Source organism: Pogona vitticeps, chromosome 1, assembly GCF_051106095.1.
Source record: "Pogona vitticeps strain Pit_001003342236 chromosome 1, PviZW2.1, whole genome shotgun sequence".
Classification (NCBI taxonomy): domain Eukaryota; kingdom Metazoa; phylum Chordata; class Lepidosauria; order Squamata; family Agamidae; genus Pogona; species Pogona vitticeps.
The window spans coordinates 186364268-186376496 of NC_135783.1; the positions used below are offsets into that span (position 1 = coordinate 186364268).

General features: G+C 43.4%; 1 protein-coding gene across 2 annotated transcripts in view; it reads left to right on the forward strand.

Moving 5' to 3' along the window:
* The window catches only part of PGAP1 (post-GPI attachment to proteins inositol deacylase 1), a 98262-nt gene that overhangs the window by 55159 nt on the left and 30874 nt on the right, over positions 1-12229 (forward strand). For both annotated transcript variants that reach the window (XM_020795319.3, XM_078380112.1), the window contains exons 19-22: positions 91-129; positions 2709-2802; positions 4661-4751; positions 5863-6060. In XM_020795319.3, the coding sequence (XP_020650978.3) occupies positions 91-129; positions 2709-2802; positions 4661-4751; positions 5863-6060 (422 nt within the window). The remainder of the gene's footprint in view (positions 1-90; positions 130-2708; positions 2803-4660; positions 4752-5862; positions 6061-12229) is intronic.

The window sequence follows — 12229 nt, forward strand, 5'->3', positions numbered from 1 at the left end:
TTTAATCATCACCATGGGTATGTTTTTAATATTTTAATGTTGTTTTATTTTAACTTGTTAAAAATGTTTTTAATATGTGTGTTAAATTAGGTAATTATCAAGACTTCTTTTCTTCAAGTTCTTGGTCAGGTATGATCCTTTCATTTATCTGGTGACTTTGTTTAATGTGTTATCAGCTTAAGGTCAGGAGATTTGTAATTTAATACACCTTAGTAAATCAACTATTATTAGCGTAGTGTGTGGTTGTAGCAATAGGAAATACTTCAAAAAGGATAGTCCTATTAGCATTTAGGGTTTGTCCCCAAAGTGTGCATGCGCTGCAGGTCTGCCCAGCCTGCCCGACCGGACCCAACCACGTCCTTCCATGGAGTCTGGTGTATCAGAGGCTGGAAAACAAAGAAAAACGCTCTGTTCCATCCGAGGCAGAGGTGTACAGCTTGTGGCCCACCACCTGTTTTTGGATTGCAACCTTACTCATCACCACTGGTCATGCTAGCCATGGGTGAGGCTTGCAATCCAACCACCTCTGAAGGGTTGGGCACTGCCCAGCTCTGGCCTTAAGCAATCTTCTCTAACCTTGGGTCAGCAGAATAAATGGTACTAAAACTGCCTTTATCCCCAACAACCATGACCAGTATTTCTGGAAGGTTAGAGTAATTTTCCAAACATGCCTGGAAATGCAAAGTTGGCAAAGTCTGATCTAAGGAGGTGCAGCTATTATTTTCCTTGTCACTACACTATGTCGTCGTTTAGTCGTTTAGTCGTGTCCGACTCTTCGTGACCCCATGGACCAGAGCACGCCAGGCCCCCCTGTCTTCCACTGCCTCCCAGAGTTGGGTCAAATTCATGTTGGTTGCTTCGCAGACACTGTCCAGCCATCTCATCCTCGGTCGTCCCCTTCTCCTCTTGCCGTCACACTACAGCATTGGGCAAAACCCTGTAGCTGACATCCAGTAATAAGTTGCAAATATAGTAAGCCCATTGAATCAGTGGGGATGTAATGAGCCATTTCCTGCATTAAGTTTCATTGATTTAATGGGCCCACTCTAGTTCTGGCTTACTACTGGTTTTCAGCCAGTGTATGTATTGTACAGTCAGGAAGCAAGGAACCACATAACATGAAGAACAGACGAGTGACTTGATTAAGGGCAACAATTTAGCTCAAGCCTCAGAACACCTTTAAACCCACATTTGGTGCTATGTAGAGATAGGCACAAACCACCGGTTTGTTGATTCGTGCTGGTTCGGCCAAGAACTGTACAGCTGATCTGCTGTTCGGCACCCCGCCCCCTCCAGTAGACACCCACTCAGAGGCAGCGCCCCAGCTTCCCTGCTCCACCTCCTCTGGCAGCTGCCTCCAAGTGGGCACCTGCTGGAGGGGATGGGGCACTGAGCTGCAGATCCGCTGTGCGGCCGTCAGCCAAACAGGCACAAAGGACAGAACCAGCGGTTCATGCCCATCTCTACATAATATCGTTTGAAAGGAAGCAAAGCGATAACATTCCCACCCAAGTCCTCTGCCAAATCAACTCCCCTTCTCTTATCAAGGACACAGGTTAGAAACCTGCCAGCCATCAAGTGGAAGAAGCCTTGTTCTTCAGAAGAAAGTCAGGAGACTGGTTCCTTGAGGGAGCCAAAGACAGGCAAAAGGGTTTAAATCCTTGCACTCCAAGACTGCAGCTTGCTTAAAAATATGCAGTCTTGACGGTGTTGCAGCTTCATGTGGTTGTTTGCAACTTGTAAGAATTATCCCCCTAGTGGTTGCTGCTATGCAAGTTGTTTGTAATTCAGTTAAGAGTCTGTGGGTAAACCCTGAGTCAGTTTCACAGATGGCATTACGTGATATCGCATGATGAAATCCTAAGTAGATGTAACAGCCTTAAATAAATAGATGTCTTTGACTAGGGTGTGCCAGCAGCAAAATGATACATCCCAAATTCAGATTTGTTTAAATCCTAGTTGTTTTCATTTAAACCAATTCTGCACAACCTGTTATGCTCGAGACCCATCAGCCATGAATTGCAGTCCCCTGCAGATATATAAACCTGTTTGTGGTTTTTGTTCTTTCTTGTACTTGGGGCTCCGCAAAAGTGGCTCCTAGTAGGTTATACTATGTGGCTGATGAATTGGGAATTGTTGAACAGATAGCTTACTTTTCTGAATGTTTTGTTATTATTGTCTGAAACTTTATGATTGTGATGAGTATGTACAGTTTTGTAGGCTTATAGGCACACACAAAACACTGCTACCCCTTCATTCCTCTTCCCACGTGCTAATTCTGATGGGCTTTCTAAGGAGCCCATGGAAGTTGAAAATGGAGTAGCAGTTTGGCAACTGCTTGAGTGCTATCGCAGGGTTGCTGGAAGATGTGCTATCGTACAGATGAAGAGAACATTAGCACAGACTCTAACTTGTCTTTTAAAAATGTCAACCTTTGGAGAGCTAATTTAGTATTTTTCTTAACAGTATGTGTCAGAAGTCTGATTCACTCTCAGTCCACCCATGAACTTAGTGAGTGACTTTAGGCAAGTTACATACTCTGTTGCAGTTTTAACCCTACTGTACAGAAATGTCTTTTGGGTCTATAAGGAATACTGAGATAGTGGATAGCATGTAATATGTGTAATGGAAGTACAGAATTGTTTTCTTCATAAACATAGGATGATTTTTGTATGCTTTTTTTCTATAAAACATTTTTTAAAAAATAGGTAATACGGTTCTATGGTGGTGCCCTTCCCGTGTACATTATTTCTAATATTCTTCTCGCGTATGGGAGACAACAAAGGTCCTTAATTTCAACAGGTAACATTACATTAAAATATTTTAGGCACATGTTATGTATCATTATAAAACCTGAAAAATTTGCTTCATAGTGCATATTATTTAGATTTCTTCTTACGGTGATTTTTACCAAGTAGAATGAAAGAAAATGAAACTGTTAAAATAGGGTAGCGTGAAGATCTGTCACATTTTAGCTTACTGACTCTTGCAGAAATATCTTTAAAAAGTTTTGCCATCTTTTAAATTATGTAACACAAATATGTATGTGCAATATACATATAATAAATTAAGAAAAATGTAAATAAACAAATCTGTGCTTCCAAGTGTGTGTGTGGGGAAACTTGTAAATATCACTTGTGCTAATGCAAAGAAGAAAAACATCTTTAATGCCTAGAAGCGTGCACAATAAACAGTGTGTTAGCTACCATGGAGGCTAAACAGACTAGCACTCATGTCAAAGAATAATGTGACACTAACAACTGAAGCAATTATTCTGACATATCTGAAATCTCAATATGCATAATTATTGATATCACTCAGATAAGTGCTGCAAAATGTAGTACTGTATGTGAGATTATATATTCTACCTACTCTATACGTTTTCTTTATAGGGGTTTGGAACTACTGGATAGCTCAGAGGCTTAGCCGTCTGGCTGAAGAGCCAGAGGTTGGGAGTTAAATTCCCGACTGTGCCTCCTTGACAGGGGCTGGACTTGATGATCCATAAGGGCCCTTCCAATTTTGCAGTTCTAAGATGATGACGACAATTGTATTCCAAAAACATTTGTCATTTATTTTTTTAAAAAACCTTCTCTTAGGCGTCAGTGGTCCACTTTGCCTATTTCCATCTGTGGTGGATTGCCCAGCTGCGTCCCTATCTTGATGTCGGGGCACTCACCACTCTGGTCCATGGCTTGTAGTCTCAAGATTAGACTACTATAATGCGCTGTACGTGGGGCTACCTTTGAGATTGATGTGGAAGCTTCAAATAGTGCAGAATGAGAAGACTAGACTTCTCAGTGGGATGAGAAAATATCAGCATATTTCCCCCACTCTGGCTGCCTTGCATTGGTTGCCTGTTCATTTCCGCATTGAATTCAAAGTGTTAATGATGACATATAAAGCCTTAAACAGTTTAGGACCTTGATATCTAGCAGTACGCCTCCTCCCACCTAGATCTACCCAAATCACTTTTTCTAGCCAGGAAGGGGGGCTGAGGGGCCTAACACCGAGGTAGGCCCGAAGAGAAAGAACAAGAAACTGGGCCTTCTCGGCAATGGCCCCTCGCCTTTGGAACAGTCTGCCCCAGAGATCTGTCTGGCTCCCTCGCTGGGTGTTTTCAAGAGCAAACCTAAGACCTGGCTTTTTAGGCAGGCTTTCCCTCCTGTCATCACTTGAATATTTTTCCCCACCTTGAGCTATATTACTACTGTCGTTTTTTATTTTATTATATTGTTTTTATTTTATCTATTATTGTTAGCCACCCAGAGTAGACTTCGGTCTAGATGGGTGGGGTATAAATTTGATAGATAGATAGAAAGATAGAAAGATAGATAGAAAGATAGATATAAATAAATAAATAAATAAATAAATAAATAAATAAATAAATAAATAAATAAATAAATAAATAAATTCTGATGAGGCTCCATGGATGCACGGATTACCCAGGATTTGAATCACAGAAGTCCACTCGAAGAACTACAATTACTGGTTTAGTGCAACAGCTTTATATTTAAGTAAGGTAATACTTTGCTGGTCAATGACTGTAATAAAAAAAATTAAGTAAGGTAATACATCTTACAGTTTACCTTACATTTCTCAGTATTATTTCTGTAGGTTGTTGTGGATGCCTGCTTTCTGATATTTTTTCTTGTTTTAGGTCAGTGTTCAGATTTTGTTTCTGCACTTACTAAAGCAGCCAAACCCTATAAAGTGGAACCTATTGTGAATGCTCTTACATTTTTATACGGGTATGTCCCTTCCTTATATAGTTTGCACTGCAGTGCATAATTCTTAGAGACTCCATCCCATATTTCTGTATTTCCATACTCTCTCTCTCTCTCTCTCTCTCTCTCTCTTTGTGTGTGTGTTACACTAGCAGAAGTACCCAGTTTAGAAACCATTTCTAGGTTAGAACACCTTTCATTCCCAATTCTACCAGTGCGTTTTTCCTTCTACACCCTTCAGTGTTCTCTCTGCACCCTCACCCATTGATCCAGTGGTCTTCCTCCTTATCACTCATCTGTCTCAGTGTTCTTTCTTTCCTCTTGCCCGCCCAGTGTTCTTTCTGTCTTGGTAGCTTAGTGCTCTTTTTCTTCTCTTTCCCCCTCCACTTCCCCCTCCCTTTTCTCAATGACCGGTCTTTCCCTCCACCCAAGGGTTCATTCACACTTTCCTTCTGCTCCCTTTCCTCTCCAAGCTCACCAGGTAGCTGCAGAGTTTAGATATAATGCATTACTATTATGTTAAATAGGGGGATGATAGACCTAATCTTCCAGAAATAACTAATTTAAACTTATGTTTTAATGTTACTTTCAATAAGTTATTTTGAGATTGGATGCATCAGTTTGCTTGTCTTCCTGTTTAACATAGAAATAACCAATTTACTGTTCAGCAAACATTTCTAAAATTCTCTTTGTCTCTCTTCACTTTCTGAAGTGTCTGAGGCTCTGAAGAAATAAGCCGCAGTTGTGTCTATTGTGTTGACTTCCTGTATACTATAGTGCCTGAGGCCCATAAGGCGTTACCTGAAAGCCCTTTGAGTAAACAACAATGGCAAACTCAACTGCAGCTTTGACTGCTGGTTATGGGATCCATCATCTGGATTCTGCAAGCTTTAAACAGCTCTAAATTAACTGCAATTAATGAATTCATTTAAAAAACCAAATATCACCTCTGCTCCCCTTATCAGAAACACCAAATTTCAGGTGTCTGTATTTCACAGCCTTGGAACTGTGGTGGAGACAAGGGCACTTCTTTGTTAGTGTAAATCAGATTGTAGCTAGGAATAAATTACTAACTTTGATAGCTGAAGTAATCAAAACAACTGACCATCATATTGTCCTTTTTTTCTTTTTGCAGGTTTAACTGGTTTAAAAGAATGTGGGATTCCTTATTCTTGCCAGAGTTGGATGCTGTTACATTAAGCAACCAGAACTTGTGGTTTCCTTTTGTGTCACTGATTCTCTTCCTGTTTGGCACTGGCATAGCCTATTGGGGTGGCATACTCTTCAATTTGTCTATAAGTCTGTTGTCTTCATTGCAGCTAGCTTTGACCAGGTAAAAATAAACAAATTAGACTGCTACTGGATGACTGAAATAGTTAAATATTAATCAGCAGATGGTCCTCGAGTAGTGAACATAGCATGCCCTCAAAAGCATAGCATTAACAGTTTTGTAGAATATGGTACAATAGTTCATCAGGCTTAATAGCATCTTTGTTTAATTATTGCAAGAAGTGGAAAGGATCTTAAAACTAGGGTAGCTTGCATATAAAGACAAATTCTTCTGTGATATTTTTGGCAAATGTTAAGTTTTATCATATTTTAGCATCTTTAAAAAAAAAAAAGAAAAAAAGATCAGAAGAAAGCCAAACTTGAATGTCAGTAAATCTTTCAGTCCCGTCCATAGGCTCATTCAAGAAATGTTCCCATTAAAATGTCTGCTTCTCATATAGCAACAAATCTAATTGTAGTAAATAGCAGGCATGGGTTTTTTGGATTTTTTTTTCTCTACAGCTTCAAGAATTCATTAGGAATTCCCCAATCCAGAATTTTGGTATTTGTACCCAAAGATTTCAAGTCCTCGGAGGAGTTTTATAACACACACTTGTGTCTTGCAAAGTCTCCCTTTGGGAGTGATAACGATTATCCTGAAGAAAGGGTAAATGGAAGGGAGTGGGTAAATGCCATGGTAGCTGCAAGGCAGTCTCTCTGCTCATTAGGCTCTGTACAGAGTGCCTTTCAAAAAACTACTAGTTCCATAATCCAGAGGTCCCCAACCCCTGGTCCGTGGCCTGAGCCGGACCAGCTGTGGAGACAGACCTCCTTCCCCCCCCCGCACACACTCACCCCCGCACAGCTGATTAGCACATGAGCACAGGTGCCTGCACAAGTGCTGTGCCGCCGTTTACACATATACGCGCTTGTGCATGCATGCACATGAGCACAGGGGGGTGACCCGCCTTCCCCAGCACGTCCGCAGGGTGAAAAAGGTTGGGGACCTCTGCCCTGATCCCTAGCAGCTCCCATGGAGTTTAGTTACGCCCACCCATTTAGTTCTTCAGGGTCATGGGTTTTGCCCCAGAGAGAGAGACATGCCAAGGAAGAAGCGTGTGTTCTGAAACTCCTCTGAGGGCGTAGATATTTTTGGCTTCAGCAACCATAATTCTTGTTCCTGATGAATTCTGGATGCTGTAGTGAAAAAAAAAATAAGTCCCATACCTACTAAGTAGGGCTGTCCAAGGATCCCCAGTTCAGTCCTGAACCAGACTGAGAGATTCAGATTTTGGATCAGATCTGATTCTGATTTGAGTCAAAGTTTGGACATTTTTGATTGTCACTGGGGAATTACAATGGCAGCAACTTATTTGTTTGTTTCATGGTTGTGCATGTCTAAGGATTTTCAGATTTTTCTGGATGATTTGCTGAGAGAAATGCCTAAATTAGAAAGCTTTGAGGCTTGACTAGGCCAAGCTCTGTTCAGGCTTCCTGTTCCTATCAGAGTATTAGCTGGGAACTTTCTCAGAAGGAACCTTGGGAAGACTTTGGCCTCACTAAGCCTCAAGGTCTTCTAATTGAAGCCTTTCATCCAGGTGAATCATATTGAGGTGTTTGAAAGATGCCTGCAATGGACGTAGAATTCCCAGAATGGAGAATTATGGTATTTGTAGTCCAGAAAATCTGAAAAATCACATCACTGCGCATAACAAGGAGGCATGGTGCCCCCTTAGTGATGTACCTGCTTCTTTGGTTTTCCTTTATAATGGCCATTACTTGTTTGATTTTTTTCCTGTCAGTACTTGAAATTTCAGGGGAATGGTGGTCATGTCTGAATTGATGATTCCTGTCACATTTCATGAATACAGATTCAGGGATTTTGGGGCTATCCCCCTTTAATATCTGTTTTAATATGCTTAAGGTTTGTTAATATGTGCTCTCCCCCCCCCCTTTCTCTGTGGTACTGTCTGCAAATTAAGATGTGTTCTTCATCGTGGTCTTATGTGAATGCACATAAAAGGGTGTGCCAGCATTGGTCCTCTTGGAACATTCTCGAGCTTTAAGAGAAAAGTAACAAGTTTAAGGCTGCCTATACCACGCATGCTCCGCCCGCTCCAGCCTCAGTTCCATTTTTCTGCCTAGCTATTTGGAACCTCTCGCTTCGAGCTCTATATACTTTCGCTAATTTGACTGATTTTTACCACCTTTTGACAATGGATCGAACAGAATTTGTGAACTGTTCCCTTCCGTGACGTGGACCGTTTCTTGGCTTTACTCCGTTTTTGGATTTCCCCTCGATTTTGGCTGCTTCGGACTTTCCCGCCTTTTTTCCCGCCTTACTAATGGCTACCAGTAAGACTTTCCAGCTTTTATGTCCCCTTCAGGGCCATTTAGCCATTGTGTTGTGTGCTCTAGACGGGCATGATCGTTGCCTTTTCTGTTTAGGCGAATCCCACCTCGCTAAATCCTGCAAACATTGTAAAGCTTTCACTAAAGCTGCATTAAAAGCAAGGCAACAGCATCTTAAGTATCACCTGTGGGAATCTACCTTAGCTTCTACTCAACCTTCTGAGTTGGAAATGGCCTCACCTTTGGCCACCCCACAATCTGAATCTGGAACTTCTATTCAGTCGGTCGTCTCCAAAGTCACGAAACCTTCTAAAAAGGCGACTGCCTCAAAGAAATCCGCTTTAGCATCGAAGCCTTCTGCTGCTGCATCTAAATCTGTAAAACAAGCAAAAGGAAAGGCTCCTGTCAAGACTAAGGAACCCTACATTCAACTACCGCCTATTTCTGAGGCTTTGCCATCGCCTATTTTGGAGGAATCGTCGAGAGACCATGAATCATTGTTGGAGGCAGCCCCATCACTCCCTCCTCGACAAGTTGAGCCTTCCCTCCCGGCTGGCGTTTCATCTCCGACGCCGAGTCAGCTTGCTGGAGTCACTGCAGGCTTGACTTCTGCCCCGCATAGCCCAGTGCCTCTTGGGCAGGGATCTTCGGCTCTTTGGTCTCGTCAGCGTGTTCGAGGTCGAAATCCCCTCGGAAAAAGCGCTCGTCGAAAAGGAAAGACCGCTCTTCGACTCGACATCGATCCAAACACCAACGTCGGAATAGGTCCTCAGACTCTGATGACTCTGAGAGACTGAGGGCTTGTCATCACCGTTGGCGTCGATGGGAATATAGCTCTTCTGATTCTTCCTCCTCCACATCGAGTGATTGACATCGAAAGCATAAGAAGGTGAGATATGTATACATCTCCTCTTCTTCTTCGGGGTCTCCACGTCCCCGTCGCTGCCACCAACGTCGACGGGTCGACATCAGAGTTTCAAGGGCACCAGTACCACCTCCTGTAGAGCCTGTTCCCTCAACATCAACAGCCCCTATTTCCTCTCAACAAACTCAGTCTTCCAATCTTGACGTCGAAAGGCACTCTCACAAAAGGAAGCGGGATGTCTTCATCTGATCCAGATGAAGTCTCTTCAGCAGCATCTTCTGATTCTGAGGAGGAGTTACCCTCGCAACCTTGCCAAGGAGACCTACCTGAGGGTGAGGTTGTAGGCTCTGATACAGGGGACCCACATGCTTCGTCTCCTTCAGAGGATTTTCCCTCTTATTCACAGATGCTTTCTAGACTAGCAACAGCTTTAAAGCTTGAAGTAAACCAGCCCACACCTCCTGGGGAGGACCTTATTTTTGGTGACATTAATCAAGAAAGGTCTCCTCCCCCAAGTCTCACCTTCGTCCCAGTTATAATGGACATTATAAAAGAGTTCTGGGAGCAACCCTCCACCTCTCCCTCTATTTCTCGCCGCACAGAGAATCTTTATCGTGTTCACGGCAGTGACACGAAATTCTTGCTCAAGCACCCAATACCGAACTCACTCATCATGGAAACAAGTTGTACCAAACCCTCTGGGAAATCACATGTTACTCCCACTAACAAAGAGGGCAAAAAGTTGGAGATTATTGGAAGAAAAATCTACTCCTTAATTTCTTTGCTCCTCCAGATCATCAATTATCAAACTGCCTTAGGAGCATACCAGAAACAACTTGGGCTCAAAATTCTACCTGGTTTCAAAATGATCCCAGAGGATGTTTGGCAGGGTTTCCTGAATTCCTATGAGGAAGCCCAGACTGTATCTAAACATCAGAGATTGTCCACTAGGCATGCAGCTGAGACTGCTGCCAGAGTTCTTATGTCAGCTGTTACTATTCACAGACACGCATGGCTGAGGTCTGCCGACATCCTAGAGGACGTCAAAACCAAAGTAGAAAACCTGGCTTTTGACGCTACAGGTCTATTCAATAAAAAAAAAAACTGACAATCATTTGGAGGAGCTTCATAAGGCAAAGAAGACCGCCAAGCCTTACTCTATCCAACCACAACCTAGATACAAGAAATTTCAGTGGAGAAGGTCTTATACACAATACCAGCAACCTTCACAGCAGTACAGATCATACAAGAACTTACCTCAGCAAAGGTCATCTCAGGCTTCTTCCTCCGCTCCCAGTTACCGTCCTCAACAGTTGCAGCGTAGGCAATCTTACAAGCCACCTGCCAAAAAATCAAAACAGTATCTTTGACTCTGTCATACACATAAGCAGAAACCCCATCACCACACGACTTCAACCATTTCTGGAAAACTGGTCTATCATCACAAACGACTCGTGGGTATTAAAAATCATCCAATCCGGCTACCGACTGGAATTTATAGAATTTCCTCCCTTAGGGTTCGTAAATCACACATCTTTCGACCCTGCTCTAGAAGAGGAAGTTCTATCTCTTCTAGGAAAGGACACCATTCAACCTGTCCCAATCACAGATCTAAAAAATGGATTCTACTCCCGGTACTTCGCCGTGTCAAAGAAAGGCGGAGGTATAAGACCTGTCCTTGACCTAAGAATCCTAAACACTTACCTGCATCCAAGACGCTTCCGGATGGTGACCTTGAAGTCCATCCTGCCCCTGCTAAAGAAAAACAATTGGTTTGTCATGGTGGATCTGAAGGATGCATGCTTCCATGTGACCATCCATCCAGATCATCGCAAGTACCTTCGATTCATCTTCCAGGGAACCATTTATCAATTCCTAGCCTTGCCCTTTGGACTTTCAACAGCTCCCAGGACATTCACAAAGGTCATGGCACCTGTAGCAGCTTACCTACGCCTCAACGGCATCCATGTCTACCTTTACATAGACGATTGGTTGGTGGTTTCCCCATCCAGGGTTCGGGCCCTGAAAGACACAAAATTCATTCTACGGTTACTGCCAAAGCTAGGACTCACCATCAACTGAGAGAAGTCACATCTAGAACCATCCAAGATAGTGCATTACATCGGAGCACGTCTAGATGCCGTCAGAGGTCGAATTTTTCTGACCAAAGACCGAATTCGAAAGATACGCAAGGCTCTCAGAGGGTTTCGGCCAAGGGCCCGTGTGAGGGCAAAACATGTTCAACACCTGTTAGGCCTTATGGTCTCTACCACTCCGGCTTTGACACATGCACGTCTCAAGTTGCGGTCCCTGCAGGCTTGGTTCCTGTCACTTTTCAATCCCATGACAGACAGAAGAAACGCCTTCGCGTAACTCCAGAGCTTGCACAACAACTACAATGGTGGAACTACCCTCCTCATCTGAGGATAGGCAGACCCTTTTGGACCCTTCAGCTCACTGTGCAGGTGACAACAGATGCGAGTCCGACCGGATGGGGAGCACACTGCGGACGACACAAGGTTCATGCTCTCTGGTCTGCTCAAGAAAGAAACCTCCATATAAACCATCTGGAGATCATAGCAGTCATCAAGGCCTTCAGAGCTTTCCTTCCTATGGTGCAGGGTCGTGGTGTCCAATTAGTAACAGACAACACCACGACCATGTACTATATCAACAAACAAGGAGGGACTCGCTCAGGATCGCTTCTCTACCTCACCGTTCATCTTTGGGAATGGTGCTACCAGCACCATGTCTTTCCTGTAGCGATTCATGTGACCAAGACAGACAGTGTGTTAGCGGACCAGCTGAGTCGCCTCACTCGTCAGACACACGAGTGGGAACTGAACGCCCAAGTGTTCCAGGACTTCTGTCACCTATGGGGGACTGGGCCGTGGACATCTTAGCCTCTCATCACAATGCGAAGTGCGCCGAATATGCATCCAGAGCCGGCCTGGGCAAGGACTCGTTAGGGGACGCATTCATGATCCCATGGAATCAAGGGCTCCTCTACATGTTC